Here is a 24,577-nt window from a genome sequence, read left to right as displayed (position 1 = left end):
GGCGACTGCATCTTATCCCCCCGCCTTTCGCTCTCTAAAGGAGCGAGCCGAGCAGACGCAGTTCTCATTTCACACGCGTCGTTCTGAAAAAAACAATGCTCCTTTCAGCGAGAGGGAATTCCTCGCTGCCCTCGCCGATTGCCCTGATACAGCACCAGGACCGGACTGCATCCACGCGCAGATGCTGAAGCATCTCTCCCGGGACTGCCAGAGACACATTCTCGCGGTATTTAACCGCATTTGGAGCGAAGGCGTGTTCCCGTCGCAATGGCGGGAGGGTGTTATTGTCCCCATCTTGAAGCCCGGTGCGGACCCACTGGCGGTGGACAGCTATCGTTCCATTACCCTCACCAACGTTTTGTGCAAATTGCTCGAACGTATGGTGGGGCGGCGTTTGTGTTGGGTCCTTGAGTCGCGCGGTCTCCTCGCTCCATCCCAGGGTGGCTTCCGTCGGGGCCGGTCTGCCACGGACAATTTGGTGCGGCTGGAATCTGCTATTCGTACGGCCTTTGCCCGACGTCAGCATCTCGTTGCTGTATTTTTCGATCTGCGGAAGGCGTATGACACCACATGGAGGCATCACATCCTCGCCACGTTGTATGAGTGGGTCTTCGTGGTCGGCTCCCGGCTTTTCTTCAAACCTTTCTATTGCACCGCTCTTTCCGGGTGCAAGTCGGTGCCGCCTCTAGTTCTTCTTATACACAGGAAAATGGGGTCCCGCAGGGCTCGGTGTTGAGTGTGTCCTTATTTCTAGTGGCCATTAATGGTCTGGCTGCAGCCGTGGGGTCATCGGTGTCTCCTTCTTTGTATGCCGACGACTTCTGCATCTCATTTAGCTCCACGACTACAGGAGTCGCCGAACGCAGGCTGCAGGTAGCCGCTCGGAAGGCAGCATCATGGGCTCTGACTCACGGTTTTCAGTTCTCTGCAGCCAAGACTCGAGTTATGCACTTCTGCAGGCGTCGGACGGTCCACCCTCATCCTGAACTTTACCTCAACGGCCACCTGCTTGAAGTGGTGGACACTTGCCGCTTCTTGGGACTCGTGTTTGATGCCCGGCTCACATGGATTCCTCATATTACTCAGCTGAAGCAAAAATGCTGGCGGCACCTCAACGCCCTCCTCTGCCTTAGCCACACGTCTTGGGGTGCGGATTGCTGCACGCTGCTGCGATTGTACAGAGCCCTTGTGCAGTCTCGGCTTGATTATGGGAGCCTGGCCTATGGGTCTGCATCACCCTCAGTGTTGAAGTTGTTAGACCCCATACACCACTGTGGGGTCTGGCTTGCAACCGGCGCTTTTCGTACGAGCCCCGTGGATAGTCTACTGGTGGAGGCTGGGGTTCCCCCGCTGCGGATTCGCCGCCATCGACTGCTCGCAGACTATGCTGTCCACGTGCATTGCTCGCCAGGCCATCCCAATCGTCGCCTGCTTTTCCCTGCCATGGTCCTCCATCTGCCCGAACGGCGACCTAGGTCTGGGCTTTCCGTCGCTGTCCGCGTTCAGTCCCTGCTGTCGGAATTGGGTTCATTCCCTCTTCCGCCTCCCTTCCGGGTCCATGCACCTACGCCTCCCTGGTGTTTGTCCCGGCCGTCCGTCCGTCTGGACTTGGCACAGGGACCCAAGGACTCGGTTCCGCCTGTGGCCCTCCGTCGCCGTTTTCTTGCGCTCCTCGCCTCATTTTCGGACTGTGAGACTGTCTACACTGATGGTTCCCTGGTTGATGGTCGCACTGCCTACTCTTTTGCTCATGCTGCCCATGTTGAGCAGCGCTCCTTGCCGGCTGGCTGCAGTATTTTTACTGCAGAGCTGGTGGCCATATTGCGCGCTCTTGAGCATATGCGTTTCTGCTCAGGTAGGTCCATCGTGATCTGCAGTGACTCCCTGAGCAGCCTTCAGGCCATCGACCACTGCTATCCCTCCTCTCCTCTGGTGTCCTCCATTCAGGAGTCTGTTTCTGCCATTGCCCGTTCTGGTCGTTCGGTGGTCTTGGTTTGGACGCCCGGTCATGTTGGCATCCCAGGGAACGAACGTGTAGACAGGCTGGCCAAAGGGGCGATCGACGCCCCGGCTTTGGAGATCGGCCATACGGCTCGCGACCAGCAGCTGGTGTTGCACCGTAAGCTGATTGGGATGTGGGCTGCTGAGTGGCGTGGCATGCCAGCCCCAAATAAACTGCGGGCTGTCAAGGGGATGACCGATGTGTGGCGTTCCTCCCTGCGGGCTTCTCGCAGGGACTCGGTAGTCCTGTGTTGGCTGCGCATCGGCCATACATACCTGACGCACGGCCATCTGATGCATCAGGAGGATCCCCCCTTGTGTCGGTGTGGGTCCCGGCTGATGGTCGGCCACATTTTGCTGGAGTGTCCTCGACTGCGGACACTCCGGCAATCTTTTAATCTCCCGGGCACTTTGGCTTTGGTTTTATCCGACGATGCCTCCATGGCTGACAATGTTTTACATTTTATCCGTAGTAGTCCTTTTTATGGTTCGATTTAGGGAGGTCCTGCACCTTTCCCTTTCTGTGTCTTTTGTCCTTGTGTCTGTTGCTGTTCTGGTGTGCCGTCAGATGGTTGACTCTTTCCCTTTTTTTTCTCGTGGTCAGTCAACCAGTCTCCGGCCATCCTCCTTTCTTCTGTTTCTTTCTGTCTGGTGTTCCTCTGTCCTGTTCTTGTCTGTAGTGTTTGTTGCTGAATTTGTGTTCTTTTAGCGCCTGGGGGACGTCTCCTCCCCCTTTGGTTTTTACCTGCTCCGTAGATTTTCGGCTCGCCTGATTTTGGAATGGGGGACTGATGACCTTCGCTGTTTAGTCCCCCTTAAACATCCCAATAACCACCACCTTTTCTTGATGTGCAGAACTGAATATTAAGTGTCACACCTCCAGATATGTGGAACTGAATATCTTCTGTCTTGAGAGAGTGGGGGGGGGGGGGGGGGGGGGGGGAGAGAGAGAGAGACATTAACACTACAATTTTATTGACATCTATTTAAGGGGTTAGGCATTGTTTCTATTATATTATGATAAGGATAAATTGCTACTCACCAGTATTTTGACAACTATATTATAATAAGGATGTAGGAAAAGATAGATTGTTACTTACCATAAGGGAGACATGTTAAGTTGCAGACAGGCACAATTAAAAGACACTTACACAAAGCTGTGGGCAACAGCCTTCATTAGCAAAAGAGAAATGCACACATTTGTGCGCGCAAGCAAGTACACCTCACCCACTCATGACCACCAGCTCTGGCAGCTTAGACCAGACTGTGTATCATAATACAATGACTGCAAGTTGAACTGCTGAAACCTTTGATCTCACCTCTTGCTCTGGAATCCTAGATATTTGTAACACTTTTAGGGATCTGATGTTTCAGTGTGTGATTGCTCAGTTTTTGATTGTGTTTGATCTCCAAAGAAATAATATTTTTTATGCAGGAAATATGTACATTCCAAAGGCCAAATGAAATGAAAAAAGTGATTTCTTCATTCTTGTGCTGGTGCATCACATTACCTGACACAGCAATATAGAATACTTTTTTTTGGCACTAAATGTAACTACATTTATACAGCCTTTCTGTTGATAAATATCACAATATTTTGGCTGTGTATGTATTGTAATTATTTTAGTAAATGGCTGGTTTCATTAAATTTTATTGTCTTTTGCAGGATCGTTGTTGTTTCCTCTACACTGCATGAAAAAGGAAACATAGAATTTGATAACTTGGATGGTAAAAAATGGTCCCGAGGTAAAAGCCGAATGAATCCTGGCTACAATAATTCAAAGCTTGCAAATGTATTGTTTTGCACAGAATTGGCTGAGAAATTGAAAGGCACTGGTGTAAATGTGTACACCCTGTGTCCAGGGCTTGTGTACACAGGGCTATTCCGAAGTACTCCTATAAAATGGTTCCATTACATATTGTTTGCACCAGTGGCTTTTTTCTTCATGAGGACCCCAACTAAAGTAAGTACCATCAAGAAATTACATGTAAAATCCAATGGGATACAAAAAGGTATGAGACAAAATTATTTAATCTTTTTCTGCCTAATTTTATTTGTAGGGTGCACAAACAATTTTACATTGTGCCACATCTGAGGAATTGGAAAATGAATCGGGACATATGTATCGTGACTGCAAGCTATACAGATCCAAGAAGAGTGTAGAGCCATCTGTTTCTAAAAAGCTGTGGGAAGTTAGTGAGCAGCTTGTGGGCTTGAAGACGGATTAGCAATTTTGAATATTTAGTGTACACAGGCTGTCTGTGTGTTCTATGTAGAACAAGAACTGTTTTGCCACATTTTCCAGAATTGTGGCTATCTTTACAAAGATAAATGCCAACTGCTATCAGTAATTGTGATATTCTTAAAACGTAAAATGTGTTTTGTTCATCTCATAATGCCCTGTTTTTATATCATTTGACTTGTTAACAGGCTCAAGAATAAAAATGATTTTGTATATTTCTCAAATAATATTAAAACATAATTAGTGAATTGCCATTAATAATTTTCACAAATTATGAATGAATATGAAGCTTTCAAGACCACCATTTAACAGAAGGTATCTTCAATATTTATTGATAGAAGTGGAATACAACATCTACATGAAAGAATACAAACAGGAAATAGCAGTTGTCACAACACACTTCCTCCCCATTGTGTATAACAGTATTTTGGTACCTTCTACTTATCATATACCCTGTTTCACTGGAGGATTTATCAGAAAAGATTTGACTTTTTGTTTGAATATAAACGCAGATAACTGTGACAGTCACTTACGAAATTTACCTCATTTCTACGAAATGGTTTTGATGAGGTATGTAGACGTTTACACATTCAACAGTACGAAACAGGATAGATCGCTACTCACCATACAGAGGAGGCGCTGAGAGGCAGATGTGCGTGCACACACACACACACACACACACACACACACACACACACACACACACACAGCTATGGCAATTGTCATCTCATCTGTGGAGAATGGCAATCTTAGCTGGAGTGAGCAGAGGCGGCAACGTAAGAGGCATGGGGTACAGGAGGGAAAGGATAGCAGAGCAAGTCGTGGGAAAGATGCTGTAGTGCTGACTGTGAGTGTGCAGGGATGTTATGGGGACAGGATGGTTGTAGTATTGGGAGGTGGGGCGGCAACAACGGGGGGGGGGGGGGGGGGGGATGTTGGTGGACTGATTAAAGAGCAAAACAGAGAAACGGAATGGACTATGCAGGAATATACAGGAGGGAGAGGGGAGGAGGATAAGCATCTGTGAAGCTGGAGTGGGAACAGGGAAGGGGGTAAGGAAGGTGGAGGACAGGGGATTATGCCATGTGCCAGACATTTGCCTAAAGGGATCGGCAACTTCTTGGACACAGAAGCATTACAGGGTTCCATATGTACAAGGCTTTGCCTACCAGAACTGCGTCTATTGCAACAAGGATAACAGGTAGGAGGAGAAGTGCTCCCAGAGGTCCTCTGTACCAGGAACCTATTTCCTCCACTGTATCATGTGTAAGGAAATGAATTGGCATGAATTCCTCCATTTCCCAGCTATATAGGGCAGTTCCCTCCCCCAAAGCTCTGGGCCAATTATGTACCAGTTCTTAGCAGCCCATCAGTCAGAGCCTCATCAGAAGCCACCGCAACTGGACCTAAAACTTTCCAGCAATATCTCAAGATCTACCTGTCGGCCAACTATGCCAAACACTCAACCTCTTTCATTAGGGATTATCAGTGGCATAGTCTTCACATTGCACTACATTTATTCCCTGTGTGATTCAGTTAGTGTTCCTGTTAGTGTCTGAGAAGTTGTATTATTTTTTATTGAGAAGAGTTTCTCCTTTGTTATTAAATCATTCTACTGTTGTCATAATAAAACATAGTTCTTGTTTATCTGTCCTATTAGTGGTTATCAAGCACACCCATTTCAAAGATATAGCTGACTAACATTGGTTGAGGCCAGGCGGCTTTTGGGAACAAAGGATATATTGGAGGGAGAGTTTCCACTTGCACAGTTCAGAAAAGCATACCACGTTGGGCAGCTCGCTCAAAAATTGGGTGGCCCAGTTGTCTGCTAGTGGTGGCCATTCATCTGCACAGACAGCTTGTTAGTGATTGTGCCCACGTAGAATGCCACGCAGTGGCCAAAGCTAATTTGGTAGATCACATGGCTGCTTTCACAGGTAGTGCTGCCTTTGGTGGGGTAGGGGATGCCTGTGACAGGACTGGAGTAGGTGCTAATTGGAAGATGTATGGAACAGTCTTACATCCCAGTACTTTAGAGGGGTATGAGCTGTGGAGCAAGGGTTTGGGAGCAAAAGTGATTAGAGATGGACAAGGATTTTGCAAAGGTTGGTTGGATGGCAAAGTACTATTGCCAGTGGAGTGGGATGGGAGGGGAAAATAGTTTGAAGGATGACCGCTAACAAGCTGTCTGTATGAATGACCACTGCCAAATATTGGCAGACATCACTCAACCACCCAGCTATCAAGCATGCCATTCATCAAGGTGTTTTTAACTTCAGAGAACGCTGCACAGCTCATGCCATCTGGATTTTCATCTCCAAAACCATCCTTTTTGGGATGGCTGCAGCAGTAGGCCATTGGAGTAAGTCAAACGCGAACAGTACTATGCGGATGCGCGCATTCAGCTGCGCTGTTCACTGTTACCAATTCTGTCAGACAATAGTGACAACAGCTGATACGGTCCCGATTCTCGGCTTTTTTGAAACACAAACCTGGATATTTGTACTTGTGCACCTGAATGAAACAGGAATCACGAAGTTCATACTCAATAATTTACTTCGTTTTACTGTAATGCCATGGAATTTGGTCCCACTAGACACAGACAGCAGGACATATCGGAAAACTTGATTGACCCTTTTTGAATTTATTCTGTGTGTCTTTCCTTTCAATTTTTTTTGTTTTATAACACATGCAAGAAACATTATTATGGAAGGATATTTGTCTATAAAGTGAGTTGCTACCATGATAGAATTCAAGATTTGCAAGTTATTATTTTTTCTTAAAATTTCCAATGTTAATTAATGATATTTGTGTCATTACTTGGTTCCATTTGGCAATTCGACTTAAGTTGTTAAAAGCACTGCATTCCTGACACACATAATAAACCTTACAAACATGTTCAGAAACATGCGTGTGCTTATCTTAATAAACTAATAGTTAAATAAAGCAATACCGGAGAATAAATAGTTATGGCAACATATTGATTACCCTTTGCCAAAATTATCACTGATTGTTCTTGTAATAAATATTCCATTGAGGAATCACTTCAAACTGCAGTAGTTCAGTGTCAAAAAATATTACAAAGTTGTATCACTTATTAAAATCTTACCCTAAAAAAATGTAACAAATACTCATGATATATGCTGAAATAAGTTTCCTTAAATTCTTACTTTACATAAGAAGGCAGTTCACGTTTCTGCATGAGAATGTTAAGTAAGAATAACTGAACTGTGAACTCGCCATGTACTGCATTAATCTGGTAAAGGAGACATACCTTATAGTTGGAACAGGTGCTGGAAATTGCACGATTAGCTGAAATCTCGTCCTCAAAGCTGTTGCTGGCATGTGTATCATCATCTGCTTCACCAAGATCAAAAATAATGTTTTCCATATCCACAATTCCTTCTCTCTTCCAAGCACCTTCAATGATTTTTTTCATATGTAGAACTGCAGATTGCCACATATCTGGTGTAACTTCATTCAAAACTTGATGAAGCAATTTTAACAGTTTTCTTTGTGAGAAAAGTGGATGCATGTTATTTCTTGCTACATTTCCTTTCACTTGAGCCTAAATAATCTCAATTGCATTTTACTTGCAATGGTATGGTGGCAAATGAATAACTTTGTGACCAGCAGCTCTACGACTTTGTCAACTGGGTATGCAAGAGTTTGTGGCTTGTTAAGCTTAACAAGCTGAAGCAGCTCTGCCTTTTACATTTCAGCTGTGCAAGGGACATTATGTCGCTGCATCCAACTTAACACATTGTCTTTTCTATTTGACATAGTGTTTAATCCACCTGAGTAGAATGATAAGGTGCATTATCTATCATTATAACAGACTCGGGAGGAATATTTGGAAGGAGTTTATCCTGAAACCATGAGATATAACTCGCTGCATTTATTTCTTCATGGAAATCTCCCAACTTCTTCAAAGCAGAAGCCCACAAAACACCATTTATGAATCTTGCACTTGTTCCAGTGTGGCAAACACTTAATCTGCCGCCTTTCCCGGTTGGCTGTCATAGAACTGAAGAACTCGTGTTGTAAGTCCAAATGTGTGAAACACTGTGGTTTGTATTTATCCAAGTCTCATCTGTAAATATGACTGTCAAAGTCAATAGCGCACATTTTTCTGAGGAAACTGCAGGGTAGAATTACTGTCCTCTCCATTACAAATTTACAATGGTTGTATGTTTTATACCTGAAGCCTAAAGAATTCATAACCGAAGAAAGTGACATCTTACCACTGGAAAACAACCCTGCCTGCAATCTGGTTTCGCAGCACAGAGCGGATCAGGTTGTGGAAAGGGGCCCAAATCAGTTGCTGCTAGTTGCACAAACATACAAACTTCATTTGCTAAAAACTCTTAATCACATATGCCCTTAAGGGAATTCAGAAACAATACAGCTGAAGGCCAGAACACAAGTTACTAAAATTGTGTTAAAGAATACACACAGCTGAAGGCCTTAGTTACAAAATAGAACTGAGGGCTTAAGGCCTGGATAACAAGAACTCCAGTAAGGAAAGTTTAAAAGGTGGGATTGTTTGTTTGTTTTTTTTTTTTTTTTACTTCAGGCGGCTGAAGGCCATATCTTAAAATATTTCACATAAGGTTTGGCTGAAGACCACATACTAAACATTAAAACAAATGGCTGAAGGCCTCGCACAGTACTTGAGAGAAAGGAAAATCACAATCCTAAACAGAACAGAACAGAACAGTGGTGCTCAGAAGTGTTCCAAGTGTCGTCCTGGGGAGGAAACTTTAACAACAGGTTAGGTGAGACAGGCAGCCAAGCATTACACTAAATAATCGGGTGGCAGCATGACCTAGGGCCGGCCGAAGAACCAACCAACAACCTAATCAATTCCCTTCGACCCAACCAATGGCACGACAACCAAAAATATCAGCAAGGACGAAGATCGCAGCAACACTACATCTTGATAATTGGCATCTAAGCACAGTCAAGGCACAATAACCACTCAAAGAAAAAGGGAGAACAACATCAAGCTGTTGAGCTACACGCCATGCCGGCAGCATCAACAAGGAAAACACACTGCCGGAAAACTACACTAATGACCAGGGCAGGTAACTAGAACGTTAACGGCCACAAGGCAGAAGATACCGCTGGTGCACTTCATTAGTAAGTTACAATCATTTCTATAGTTAAATACCATACAAGAAGACGGCTGCAAAATGTGCCAACTCCAACACACCATATGTTGCTGCTTGTGGGAACAGCCCAGGAAGCAACAACCGGCAATGAACGAAGAGATGTCACAGCAGTTGATTTCTCAACTCCAGTATCCAGGTTCGGTGGGTGATGAACTTTGCAGCTAGTGTCTCACAACTCACCTGAGCGTGCATGATGCCAGTGGCGCTGACCTGACCACACGCCGCGGAGACTTCCTCGCTGCTCTGTCACAACCAGCCGACTCGCTACTCCAGTATGCAAACAGCATTCATCTGCTCAGCAGAAATCACAGAAGCTACACACAGTTCCAATTAAACACCTGCACCAGAAACTCTGACAATCCTGAAACCAATCAGCGTGGAACAACAAGGAGAAATGACAAGTCACACACACAGTGTTTCCATAAGTGGTCGGTGACTAAATACACATTGTCCAATGAGATGATTGACTGAACGACCAACCAAGGTCATCCCCACTCAAGTTACGAGTGTCGGCAACTGTCGGGCTAGTCTTGGCTGTCCAGAGCTCACTGCAGCTCCAACTCAACTCAATGTCCGTTCGGAACTCGGAGACATGGCGACCCGGTCACACTGGCTCGGACCCACCCATGCACTCTTGCCCATCAGCGGCAACATCTCTGCACGAGGAAGGAACCAACCCACATCCGGCAAGATCACCAACTGACAAGGCCCAGAAACGGTCAAAGACCAAATACACGTCGCCCAATGAGACGACCAACTGACAGTTGTTCCTGCTTCAATCTCCTTCTGTTGGACAGTTCATGCATGTGGCCAGCGGTCAGCAAGTACTGGCTGTCCGTGCCTTACTGGTGCTCCATCTCCCACTGAACTCCCGACAGACGACAACCTGGAAATACTAGCGGTCGCTCCAGAGATGGTACGACAGTGCACTTATCAATAAGCGCTGCTGCTGCCACTCACGGGCAAGCAAACCAGCAACCTAGTGACCCCAGTAAATCAAATTGAAAGAAAAAAGAGATGACAGAACCACCAAAACAAGATGACTAGAAATAAACAGCATGACCGTGAGCCGCGCTCTGCTCACTGCCTCACGAAGAGTAACAATAAGCTTTTTCCTAGTTTGTAATGCACCTTTACAGTAATAATTGTAAATATGGTCCCGAATAGCACACTGATTAAAATGGTCAATACCTGTCACTCACTTCGTATCTTTCTGCCTTTACCTGGTGTGCTAGCTTAGTCTTTCTTGCCACTACCAAGCCCTATATATTTTTCCTTAGTCACACATTTCACAGTAGCAGTTCCAATACCAAGCACATCGGTTGTTAATTACACTTACACTACATTTGATACAGGAGAATAGGTCCTTCATTACGCCTCTCGCTTTCAAAGTAATCCTGCACACGAACAACAAATTCCCTCACTTAAGAATGCAGGACCTACCGTCCACAGATAGACATTGCAGCTGTTAGTGATACTGTCTGGCAGCAAACTAATTATTTAGCAACACAGTTGCTTTCCGTTTCGGTGACTGGGACAGTCTCTTGGCCCAGTAGGCAGAGCCATGGATAATCGTGTTTTGGCCTGACAGTAATGCCTCTTTGGTACTCCCACTACCCTTGCGCGAGATATTATAACGAGTGTACAGACCTCCGATTAGACAGTCTGCATCAGTCTGTACCACTCTGCATTAGTCTGTACCAGCCTGTAAGAGTTCTACATTTGTCTGTACCAGTCTATAGTCAAGTTTCACTCTGCACCTAATAAGATTACCATATTCCTGTACATAGCCATGGAGATAAATGTATAGACACTTTTGTCAAGTACCAGAGATATATGTGAGAATAAGATTAACGTACCAATACCAAAGGAACTTTAGATTGTCAATTGTAAATAGCATCCAGAACCAAGTTAAGTAATTTTTATGCGTGCTATTATTTTAATAAATGTGTGTGAAAATTAATCAAGTTCTGTTTAAAGTTGGTCACTGTCAATCTGCTACTCTAAGCGTGCAAGTGGCATTTCTATCGTCTGACCTAACGGCAGAAGATAAACATGCCACGATAAGACCACGAGACATATTGCTGACACTCGCCTACTTTGTTAGAGCGACAAGTCAAATAATCTGATGGTGTGTGTACCAAAGGTCTTATAGTACGCACACCACACTGCCTAATGGGATTTTCTGATTTTCAGTGTGACTTTGGACCACTTATGTATCTGCAGTTAAGTGAATGTTCCCATTATTTGTTTTAAGTGCTTTTGGTTTAATTTTACACCTAAAGGAAAGTATCTGGGCATGGATAGTTTCATGCCAGCATCAGCTGTGATTTCATGAAGCTAGCGCATGCCAAGCCTTCAATTTTTCCAATTTCCTTCCATTTTTTTCAGTATATCTTTCACCAGTGATCACAAGTTACTAAGATGCACCTGAAAAAATTTAGAGCACAGAGTTCTGAGCCATCTGAAATTTTTGTTTTCAATCCTCTAGGACCAGTTTGTTGTTCTGTTAGAAATCCAGAGTATTCGTAGTATCCTTATTCTGTTCTGTCTCATTATCGTCAAACATTCAATTCCATATTAGCTGTTATGTCTTATGGAAATCTAACCTTAGTCTTTGAGCACTTATTGCAGCCTTGAAGAGTCTTACCCAGCTCCTTCAAAGCCGTTTTCCTAAACTGGTGTGCTAGTGGCTTTCTTGAGAGCATGAATCTTCATTGTCTGTCATTGGTGTTGAGTAATTATAGCAGTTTACAGTCCCAAGTACGAAACCATTAATATGGAAATGGGCATTCTTTCCTGTAACTGTAATTATCCATTTTTCCATTGAAAATCTAAAATTTGTTTGCCATCACATTCATCATATTTCACTCAAGATCAGCACTCCAGAGCATGTTTTTAAATTAACTTTTTACAATCTGTCAGCACCATAATTATATGGATGTTATACTAATGAGTCTAATCAGAATGGACAACATTGGCTGCTCAGTGATGTCCTCAAGTTACAGTCCTACATCTGCATTTATATAAATACTTCGCAAGCCACTGGATGACTCACAAATAGAGCAAGGGAAAAACAACAGTTTAAATGCCTCTCTATGAGCCCTAATTTCTTGTATCTTACCTTAATAGTTCTTATGCAGAATGTATGTTGGCAGCAGTAAAATTGTTCTTCAAATGGCAGTTCTCTAAATTTTCTCAGTAATGTTCCTGGAAGAAGGAAAAAAAAGTCTCTTTCCCTCATGAATGCCCATTTGAGTTCCTGAAGCATCTCAATAATACTATCATGTTATTCGTATGTACTGGTAACAAATCTGGAAGCCCACCTCTGAATTTATTTGATGTCTTCTTTTAATCTGTCACTCAAGTGGTACGCAAGAATAGGTTGCCCTACACTACTAAGTCTGTACCTGAACATTACAGATTTCTTTTTCCTACTCATCCACAGTAACTTTGTTCTACATTTAGAATGAGCTACCTTTCATCAGACCAAATAGAAATTTTGTCTAAGTCATCTTGTATTCTCCTACAGTCACTCAACTTCAACACCTTCCCATACACCACAGCATCGTCAGCAAACAACCACAAACTGCTGCCCACCCTGTATGTCTCTGATGAACACTCGTCATGGAGGACAACATACTGGGTTCTATTATTTGAGAAGTCTTCAAGCCACTCACATATATGGCAATAGTGTCCACATGCTTGTACCTGTGTTAACAGTTTGCAGTGGGGACCATGTCAGATCCCCCCTCCCACCGCGGAAATCTATAAATATGGAATCTGTTTGTTGTACTTCATCTACAGTTCGCAGTATATCACTTGACAAAAGGGCTAGCTGAGTTCCGCACAAGCGGTGCTTTTTAAAACTGTGCTGATTTGTGGACATAAGCTTCTCTGTCCAAGAAAACTAATTATATTCAAACTGAGAATATATTCATGAATTCTGCCAGAAACTGATGTTAAGGATAATGGTCCATAATTTTGTGGGCCCATTCTTTTACCCTTCTTACATTCTGGAGTCACCTGTGCTTTTTTCAGTCACTTGGGTCTTGGTACTGAGTAAGAGATTCACAAAAAATACAAGCTAAATAAGAGGCCATTGCCATGGAGTACTCTTTGCAAAACTGAATTGGGATTCCATCTAGACCTGGCGACTAATTTGTTTTCTACTCTTTCAGTTGTTTCTCTAAGCCATGGATACTTATTAGTATTCGATGGGAATCTGTTTGATGGTCAAATGATAGTATTTTTGTACACTTCTCCTGCATGAACAGTTTCTTAACAAGACATTTAAAACTTTGGCTTTAATTTTGCTGTCTTCAGCTGCCACACCATACTGGTCAGCGAGTGTCTGGATGGAAGGCTTTAACCTGCTTAGCGATTTTACATATGACCAGAATTTTCTCAGGTTCTCAGCCAGATTATTTGCTAAGTCCTGGATTATAGTGGAGTGGCACAACAGAGCAGAGCAGAGCTGTGCCTCAAGCAGCTGCCACAGCATAGCTTCGCGCCCAGGTGTAGTGAAGCCAGGGAGCGGCACAGTACCCCAGTAGCCAGTAAACTAGCTTCACTGCATTGAAGACAAATGTACAAGCTGGCTGATCCATAACCAGTTCTGGTGCTTCCATTCAATCCCTTTGCTGCCTCTGGATCACAGGGTTCTGGGTTCAATTCCCGGCCAGGTTGGGGATTTTCCCTGCCCGGGGACTGGGTGTTTGTGTTGTCATCATCATCATCATAATCATCATCGTCATCATCATCATGGCTAGATTGGACTGTGTAATAACTAGGACTTTGTATGGGCACTGATGACCATGCAGTTGAGCGCCCCACAAACCAAACATCGCCATTCTGTCCCTTGTTTACGAGTGTAGTGTGGCAATTGAAGACAGCAAAATAAAAACTGAAGTTTTAAATTTCATATTCAAGAAATCTTTCACACAGGAAAATCGTACAGACATACATCATTTTACTATCAGGCAGCCTCCTGTATGGACGACACGACCTCCTCAATGACCACAACCCAAACCTACGCATCCAACTTTGGTCTCTTCCCACGTTTCACACAACCCTGCTCTGTGATATTTCGCAGAACATGAAACAACTTCTAGTGCCTCTTATGATGCACCATGAACTGGTTACACAACCTAAGTCACCCCAGTGTCAAGGCTTCGGTCCATCTAGTGATGGACAGATTGCTATGGGCGAATATCAGATGAACTGCCACTGCTGAACACAAAGATGCTCATATGTCAACTTAGTAAAAGAGGCCATCATGCCCAGTCTTCACTCTGACATTTTCCCATCCCGAAGACTCGGTTACAGCATGTCCACCTTGACATTGCTGAAACCCTGTCAAAGCCAAAAGGATTTCGACACTTCCCACCTGTGACTGACAGGACATCATGATGGGTAGAAGCAGTACCTATGTGTGACATTATGGCCAAAGCAACCACATATGCATTTGCTGAGATGTGGATTGTTCACTTCAGCACTCCCAAACTTGTTACCACCTGTCATGGTCGTCAATTTGAATTGGTTCTCTTCAACTCCCTATGTCACCTGTGTGGGATCAGCCACATGTACAGTACCACGTATTGCCTGCAGCATAATAACCCTCACTGAGAGAAGGCACAGGACCATGCCACAGACATTCCTGGACTGAGGCACTTCTGTGGGTCCTACTTGGCATGTGGTCAGTGTACAAGGACCACCTATAGGCATCTCTGGCATGAATGGTGTGTGGTGATCCACTTGTCCTACATGTGGACTTCGCTCAGCCTGTGGACAACACAAAACAGGTGAATTTACTTACACTACTGCAATGTGTTCAGGAAAATATTCAGAACATGCAAGTCCAACTCCCCTCAACTCATTTGACCCCAAAAGTGTTTCCACACAAGAGCCTTGGCTCTTGGGACTTTTTCGTGATATGAGAAGATGCTATATGACGAGCTCTGCAGATCCCTTGTACAGGCCTGTACAGGGTGCTCAAACACAGACGACAGACATCTGACATTCTAATCCGTATCAAACCTATAACAGTCTCACTCTCTCGACTTAAACCTGCTTGGGTATTCCAGGATGACTCCACTCCAACACACCCAGGCATTAACATGCCAGACATCAAAGATAGTGACCAGCACAGAATGCCTACGTCACACCCACACTCTGATTCAGAACGAGATGGGTAGGACTTTGATGAGATTTCGCCACCACACACTCCATCCATCGCACCATCTGAGTCACGATGTGATCATGTCAGGCACCCTCTACAACATCTGGGACAGTATCAGCACATCACACAGCACCATGAGAAGTATTCTGGTCATGCCCTACGTAATGCAGTCAAGGCACAACCAACTGCCTTGACCTTGAATGGCTGCGTGCATCTGCACATGCTGACTTCCACTGACCGCCATGTCCCACAGTACTCCGTACCCCAGATGGGGTACTCTATGGGGATCTCAACCTCTATGCGACACCTGAACATCACTGATTGGTGAGGCTGAAAGACCTTTGGAGAGAGGTGCATTGTTGATCAGGGTTTAATGTAGACCTCTTGTATAGTTACTCTTCCAAATAAAGTGTTTTACAGTAACCACGCCATGTATCATTACGAGCTGTTCATTTTCATTGCTTCCTGCATAGTTTTGGAATTCCAGGTGGTTTGAAGAATTATGTAATCTCTTCACCATACCTATTTTACCTATCTAAAATTACAGAACCCATATGCATTCACAATAAATCTGTACTGATATTCATCAACGTATCACTTACTGTCAATATATTCATCATATTTCCCACGTTATACATCATCCTATGAACTGATTATGTCTTATCATTAAGTCGTAAAATCTGCTACATAAAAGGACAAAAATTCAACCAGAAGTACATACCCATAAGCTGTCTGTAAGACAAGTAGTCATGAATAGAGTACAGTATCTGCATGGCGAAACTGACTGAGTAGTGCTCAATGCGTATTGCTCGCTTTGCAGGTGAATACAGAAGCACATAGCGAGTTGTTTCATCACTAAATTATTGACAAAGGAAACTCTTCATTGAATCCTCTTCAGATTTAGTGGTAAGATGGCCGAGTGGATAGTCCATCAAAAACTGAACACAGATCAAGCATAAAAAACAGGAAGAAGGTATACTGAACTGTGAAAAAAAGACACAAAATGGAAACAGTGAATGGTCCAAGCTCAAGATGTACAACACTGAGCGAACTGCAAGAACCATGGCATCGTGGTTGTGTTGTCACGGTGTTGGACTGAAAAGCGAAAGATCCATGTTCAATTCCCCCCTCATCTCCCATTTTTTAATCACATAATTATGAACTTTCTGTCCGACCACTGACATGTCTATTCTCCTTCTATAGTCTTGGCAATTGTCATACTGTACACTGGTTATGGAATGAATCATGTGGTAAGAATGTATTACTGTCACAAGTAAATATGGTGAATAGTATGCTACAACAGAGGAATTCAAGAGTCATAACATATGGTACTTGTGTAGAATAAATAGTAGATACATATGGTTGGACATCCCTTCCTTATACCCTGCTGTTACAAACAGACATTACACCACAACACAGACGCAGATTTGAGGGTAGCGAACAGACACGTCACTGACTGGATGCACAGTTCATAATTTTGTGAAGAAAAGGTGGGCACAAGGGACATTTGAAAACATATCTCCGCCTTTGCAGTCCAACACCTCTTCCTGTTTTCGTGCTTGATCTGTATTCAGTTGTTGATGAGCTATCCACTGGGCCACCTTACCACTGAATCTGAGAGGATGGGATTGGGGGTTTCCCTAGTAAGTGCTTCCACATACCATCGTGCGTCACTCACTCACTGAATGCGAGGCAGCAGGAGAGTAGCCCAGCTACACGACCAGAAAATATGGACTCTGTACAGCTTTATCACAACACAGTGGCTCTAATGGGACCTGCAGGCATTGAAATGTATTTAGAATTAGAATTTCTTTTTATCTGTTTATCTTTTCAATCTTTTCCATGAACACATTGAGTGCTGTGTACCTGAGATTCATCAATTATGACAACGGCGCCTGAGTAAACAAAACACACAGAGATAACTGAATATTGAATGCTATTGAAGGTCACTTATTTAGCTGCGCAACTCTAAATTTGTGTGAATGAAAGTGCATGAAATACCAGTAATGCTCACATTCAGTTTCCACTAAAATTACACTGACAGTGACACACATTTTGGACAGAACAAATGAAACAGATTTATACTGACGAGCATGACAATTGATTATGTTTCTCTACTTTATTTGTTGTTGTGGTCTTCAGTCCAGAGACTGGTTTGGTGCAGTTCTCCATGCTATTAAATCCTGTGCAAGCTTCGTTATCTCCAAGTAACCTCTATGCTTCTGAATCTGCTCAGTGTATTCATCCCTTGGTCTCCCTCTATGATTTTTACCCTTCATGCTGCCCTCCAATACTAAGTTGGTGATCCCTTGATGCCTCAGAACATGTCCTACCAACTGATCCCTTCTTCTAGTCAAGTTGTGCCACAAATTTCTCCCCTCCCCTATTCTATTCAATATCTTGTCATTAGTTATGTGATCTACCCATCTAATCTTCAGCATTTTTCTGCAGCACCACATTTTGAAAGCTTCTATTCTCTTCTTGTACAAACTATTTATTGTCCATGTTTCAGTTCCATACATGTCTACACTCCATACAAATACTTTGAGAAAAGACTTCCTGACACTTAAATCTACACTCGATGTTAACAAATTTCTCTTCTTCAGAAATGCTTTCCTTGCCATTGCCAGTTTACATTTCATATCCTCTCTACTTTGACCATCATCAGTTATTTTGCTCCTCAAATAGCAAAACTCCTTTACTACTTTAAGTGTCTCATTTCCTAATCTAATTCCCTTAGCATCACCTGATTTAATTCGACTACATTCCGTTATCCTTGTTTTGCTTTTATTGATGTTCATCTTATATCCTTCCTTCAAGACACTGTCCTTTCCGTTCAACTGCCTTTCTAGGCCCTTTGTAATCTCTGACAGAATTACAATGTCATTGGCAAACCTCAAAGTCTTTATTTCTTCTCCATGAATTTTAATTCTACTCCAAATTTTTCTTTTGTTTCCTGTATTGCTTGCTCAGTATGCAGACTGAATAACATCGGGGATAGGCTACAACCCTGTCTCACTCCCTCCCCAACCACTGCTTCTCTTTTATGCCCCTAGACTCATATAACTGCCATCTGGTTTCTGTAAAAATTGTAAATAGCCTTTTGCTCCCTGTATTTTACTTCTGCCACCTTCAGAATTTGATAGTGAGTGTTTCAGTCAACATTGTCAAAAGCTTTCTCTAAGTCTGCAAATTCTAGAAACATAGGTCTGCCTTTCCTTAATCTATCTTCTAAGATAAGTCATAGCGTCAGTATTGACTTACATGTTCCAACATTTCTACGGAATCCAAACTGATTTCCCCAGTTTTTCCATTCATCTGTAAAGAATTCATGCTATTATTTTGCAGCCATGACTTATTAAATTGGTAGTTTGGCAATCTTCACAGCTGTCAACACCTGCTTTCTTCAGGATAGGAACTATTATATTCGTATTGAAGTCTGAGGTTAATTCACCTGTCTTGTACATCTTGCTCACCAGATGGTAGAGTTCTGTCAGGTTCTCACCAGATGGTAGAGTTCTGTCAGGGCTGGCTCTCCCAAGGCTATCAGTAGTTCTAATGGAATATTGTCTACTGCTGGGGCCTTGTTTTGACTTAGGTCTTTCAGTGATCTGTCAAATTCATCACGCGTATCATACCTCCCATTTCATCTTCATCTACATCCTCTTCCATTTCCATAATATTGCGCTCAAGTACAGTATATACTCCTTCCACCTTTCTACTTTCCCTTCTTTGCTTAGAACTGGTTTTCCATCCGAGCTCTTGATATTCATACAAGTTACCCTTAGCTATATATGCCTCTATATCCTTACATTTGTCGTCTATCCATCCCTGCTTAGCCATTTTGCACTTCAGTCGATCTCATTTTTGAGACATTTGTATTCCTTTTTGCCTGCTTCATTTACTGCATTTTTATATTTGCTCCTTTCATCAACTAAATTCAATATCTCTTCTGTTATCCAAGGATTTCTACCACCCCTCTTGTCTTTTTACCTAGTTGATCCTCTGCTGCCTTCACTGTTTCATCTCTCAAAGCTGCACATTCTTCTTCTACTGTATTTCTTTCCCCCATTCTTGTCAATTGTTCCCTAATTCTCTCTCTGAGACTCTCTACAAGCTCTGGTTCTTTCAGTTTATCCAGGTCCCATCTCCTTAAATTCCCACCTTTTTGCAGTTTCTTCAGTTTTACTCTACAGTTCATAATCAGTAGATTGTGGTCAGAGTCCACATCTTCCCCTGGAAATGTCTTACAGTTTAAAACCAGGTTCCTAAATCTCTGTCTTGCTGTTATATAATCTATCGGAAACTGTGTGTGTGTGTGTGTGTGTGTGTGTGTGTGTGTGTGGGGAGGGGGGGGGGCAAGCAAATTTTTTTTTTTGCTTACTTTTACATGCGAGTTTATCAAACAGGCAGAGACGCCAGTCTGACCCGGGCTAAAGGTGACTTAACTTAAAATGCTGGCAGCAGATCAGCCACCCAAACAACACCTAAACGCCGGGGCCCAACCGGGACTCACTTCCCATTAGATGGTACGTCACAGCTTCTGTGCACCAAAGCAGGATGTGGCACTGCACCCACGCGCCCTAATGACAAGATATTGAATAGAATAGGGGAGGGGAGAAATTTGTGGCACAACTTGACTAGAAGAAGGGATCAGTTGGTAGGACATGTTCTGAGCCATCAAGGGATCACCAACTTAGTATTGGAGGGCAGCATGAAGGGTAAAAATCATAGAGGGAGACCAAGGGATGAATACTCACAGAAACTGAAACACAAACAGACCGCAGAAGACACAGCAAACACCAACCAAACATCAATCAATGTATGTTAAGAATTCGATAAACAATAGAATACACAAACCAATTACTGTTGAGTGAGTGCATTCAATAAGTGCACGTGTATAAGGAAGTACATATAAATGACTAGCTTTTCAAAATACAAGTTTACTAGTAACAGAATAACTGGTTGCAATTTTTTTTTCTTTTACAGCAATATACCAGGGACATCACTTGATGGAAATAACCCAAAACCATATGCACGCCTTCATGCTAATCTGCTTTTAATAGTGATCCAACTAGCATATTTTAAAGCAAACAGTAACTGCTGGTCTGCATACAGTCACACAGACTCTGCTGGCTGCTCTTACTTTGACAACATGTACATTAGAACCCAAATCATTTGACGAAATGAAGGCACCAAAACCACTTACCCATATGATGGACAGCATTGTTTGATATGGTCTCCAGGGATGGGTCTCTCCGAGAAAACAGGCCCCAAAGCAATACGACGAGCAGCGTTTGAAGTTGACATCAGACAGGTCCACCACAAACACGCGACCGCCTTGCAAGGTGGACTGGCCATGCCACTGCTGGCCAAGCCTGAGTCTTTTGTTCCTTCATCCCCTGAAGCACGTCCTAGCACCTCATAGCAAGTCTGACGACCAATCCCCTACTGCAAATACCCACCGCCAGATCACAACAGGGGCAAAGATCATAGTAAAGCTCGGTAATCGATAGTACTACCAAAGATCTGGTGTGCCACAAAAGGCTCATAGTACTACCAAAGATCTGGTGTGCCACAAAAGGCTCACCATGGCTCAGAAACCTTCCAGCTGTGTCCAGGCCTCTTACATGTATACTGCCTTCTTTCATGATTTTTAAACCAAGTGTTAGCTGTGATTAAGTTATGCTCTGTGCGTAATTTTACCAGGGGGGCTTCATCTTTCACCCTTTTTCGCCATTCCATATTCATCTACTACTTTTCATTCTCTTCCTTTTCTTACTATCGAATTTCAATTCCCCATGAGTCCCTTTACTATCTGAATAATTTCTTTTTTCTCATCATGCATTTCTTCAATCTCTTCGTCATCTGCAGAGCTAGTTGGCATATAAAGTTATACTGCTGTGGTGGACGTGGGCTTCATGTCTATCTTCGCTACAATAATGCGTTCACTATGCTGTTCATAGTAGCTTACCCATGCTCCTATTTTTTATACATTACTAAAACTACTACTGCATTACCCCTATTTGATTTTGTATTTATAACCTTGTAATCACCTGACCAGAAGCCTTGTTCCTCCTGCCACTGAACTTAACTATTTCCCACTATATCTACCTTTAACCTATCCATTTCCCCTTTTTAAATTTTCTAACCTACCTCCCTGATTAAAGGATCTGACATTCCATGCTCTGATCCATAGAACGCCAGTTTTGTTTCTCCTGATAATGATGTCCTCCGGAGATCCGAATGGGGAGCTATTTTACCTACAGTATATTTTACCCAAGGGGATGCCATCATCATTTAACCATACAGTAAAGTTGCTTGCCCTTGGGAAAAATTACGGCTGTAGTTTCCCGTTGCTTTCAGTCATTCGCACTACCAGCACAGCAAGGCTGTTTTGATTAATGTTGCAAGGCCAGATCAGTCAATCATCCAGACTGTTGCCCTTGCTACTACTTTATTTATAATTAACAAAAATTTCATCCTAGATACACTTTAAGCTTTCGTGAGTCAAATGCGTCACTACGGCAAGTCCTCGAAAATCAAAAACTTTCTGATAAGATGTTCGAAAAAAAAAAAAAAAAAAAAGGAAATGAGGAACACCCGTTTAGTAAGTGAAAAGGATTAGATCAACTTATGACATTGGATTTCAAATTTAACTGTTAATCATAACATTTTTTATTCGTGTATGGAAAATAAATATTTTTACTTTTGTAAATGAACAGTATTTCGAATAAATATTTTTATTTGTTATTCACGAATAGTGAATTACCCCTATTTGATTTTGTATTTATAACCCTGTAATCACCTGACCAGAATTTTTGATCTGTATTCATCTTTTAAATAACTATTGCCCAACTCTGATGGGAAGCAAGACGCATCACGCATGCACACACTACAAATCCCCAGTAATTTAGTCAAGTAGTAAGTGATTTAGTAGCTCTACATGGCAGCTAAATGGTAAGTAAGCATACACATGAGTTGGTTGCACTGCACCATGATTTGGTGAGCATGGGTTGATGAATCTGTGGCGACTTAGCAACTATAAGTCGCCTGTGACTGAAAAAATAAATATAGCTGCCCTGTGCAGCAGAATGAACAATAATATCTGTGACAGTGGAGTGTGTGTCGAACCTCTGAGCACTGTCGACCATGACTGGCCAAAGAGATTTGCATGGAGCATGCAATGTGCTTCTGGAAGGACTCACAACTGAAGGCCCAAAAGATAACTTTTCAGTATGAGAATGTCAGAGAGTGTGTAGTAAAATCCAGTGTACCGATACTTCTCAAAGAAGAGATCCGATCTGCTTGTTGCATTAAAATGTTCAAAATCTAAGAATAAACACTAAATACGAGTATGATACTTTTAATTTTATATTTAATCCTCTTCTCCTAAAACCTTGGTATTCCCACTGTCTTTCCAGCTCTGTGATTGTGGTTGCCTTGGTTGCTTTATTTCTGGAGGGTGGACATTTCATGATCCACAAACACTCCTGTCTTACATAAAGATAAATAAAGTTGACCACTTTATTGTCACTCCAATGAGCCATGTTGATGGTCCACAACAGCACATTTGGCAAATTCTGACAACGTTCATGAAGTTTATTTGCACTCTCTTTCACACGCCGCAAACACGTGCAGACCATGCACTTGTAGAGCTCTCTTTGTAGTGCTAAGAGATGAGTGAATAAAGTTATAACTCTATTGCTAATGGCTAATACAAATAGACTTTATTTGTTACAGGATTAGCTCTGAGTAAGCCTGCAGTTAGAATATGGAATAGTTTTTTGATCCGACATGTGTCTATGCAGTTACATAGAGTTTTGGATACAAAAATCTGAGTACATAAGAATTCATATTATTGGGGCATATATATATACATCTATACCGTGAAAGTGTGAAGATACGATTGGAGGAAATTTTCCGCCTTTCTACACCAGCTGCAATTGTTGTAGCAATTTCTTACTTATGACTTAAAAATAGTTCACCTTTATTACTGCCCGTGACCAAGGGACGCTTACAACAAACTGCAGACATAGAACAACCCAAGAAATTTTAAAGAAATCTTATCAGGAGTTTTGAATGATATTATGACGTAAAAAGATTTTATGTGGAATGTGATTTGAGAAGTGAAGCTCATGTTGAATCACAGCGAATTATTTGGCACAGCTACAGTGGAATTGATGGTTTCCCAGTTTTTGCCGAAGAAGATTGTGATTAGAAATTTATATCTCATTATCATGAAATAAAGATGAATCCAGTAGTTATAATTCACTGATATCCTCTTTGCAAGTGTAAAATGTATTTTCTTTAGTGTCACAATGGCAAATCTTTGAAAATCAAATAAGTTCCTGAAGAAATGTTTGAAAAAAAATAACTCTGAGAACTAATTCAAAAGAAACAAAAAATACATTCGTTCAACAAATGACAAAAAATTAAGAGCTGTGACTGGTAGTCGATTTCAGATTTATCTGCTCTTCCTTCTTTGCCATGTTCCTCTCCTCCTCCCTCCTCTTTGTCTCTCTCTTCCTCCGCCCTCTCTCTGTTCATCTCTTTCTCCACCCTCTTTCTGTCCATCTCTCCCTCTTTCCTTTCACTGTTCATCTCCAGTTCTTTCTTTTACCTGATCATCATCTCCTCTTTCCTTTTTCTGTCCATTTCCTCCTCTTCCCTCTATCTGTCTATTTCCCCCTCCCCTCTCCCTTCTCTCTTCAACCTGTCACTCCTACCCTAACAGGAGGTTAGTGATTCTTACCCCACAATATTTGTTTCCAGATGGTAAATAGTATGTGCATCAAATTTGTTTAAAATTGGTCCATGGGTTAACAAAGAACTTTTTACCTGTGGCTTCACCCACATACACGCATCACATATTTCACATATACGCTCTAAGACAAATAGCAGTTCACCATCAAAGAATTATCTGAATGGGGCGGAAATCAGAGATGTGGTGTATGTGTACAGTCAAACAAATGATT

The 24,577-nt window shown here is 42.6% G+C and overlaps 1 protein-coding gene across 1 annotated transcript in view; it reads left to right on the top strand.

Moving 5' to 3' along the window:
• The window catches only part of LOC124613250 (retinol dehydrogenase 11-like), a 53,741-nt gene extending 49,282 nt beyond the window's left edge, over positions 1-4,459 (top strand). Inside the window, exons 3-4 of the mRNA XM_047141936.1 lie at positions 3,668-3,965; positions 4,063-4,459. Coding sequence (XP_046997892.1) covers positions 3,668-3,965; positions 4,063-4,230 — 466 coding nt within the window. The 3' untranslated portion in view covers positions 4,231-4,459. The remainder of the gene's footprint in view (positions 1-3,667; positions 3,966-4,062) is intronic.
• The last annotated feature ends 20,118 nt before the right edge of the window (positions 4,460-24,577 follow it).

Source organism: Schistocerca americana, chromosome 4 (assembly GCF_021461395.2).
Source record: "Schistocerca americana isolate TAMUIC-IGC-003095 chromosome 4, iqSchAmer2.1, whole genome shotgun sequence".
Taxonomy (NCBI): Eukaryota; Metazoa; Arthropoda; class Insecta; order Orthoptera; family Acrididae; genus Schistocerca; species Schistocerca americana.
Note: the sequence above shows the minus strand (reverse complement) of the source record. Positions and strands in the feature narration are given on the sequence as shown.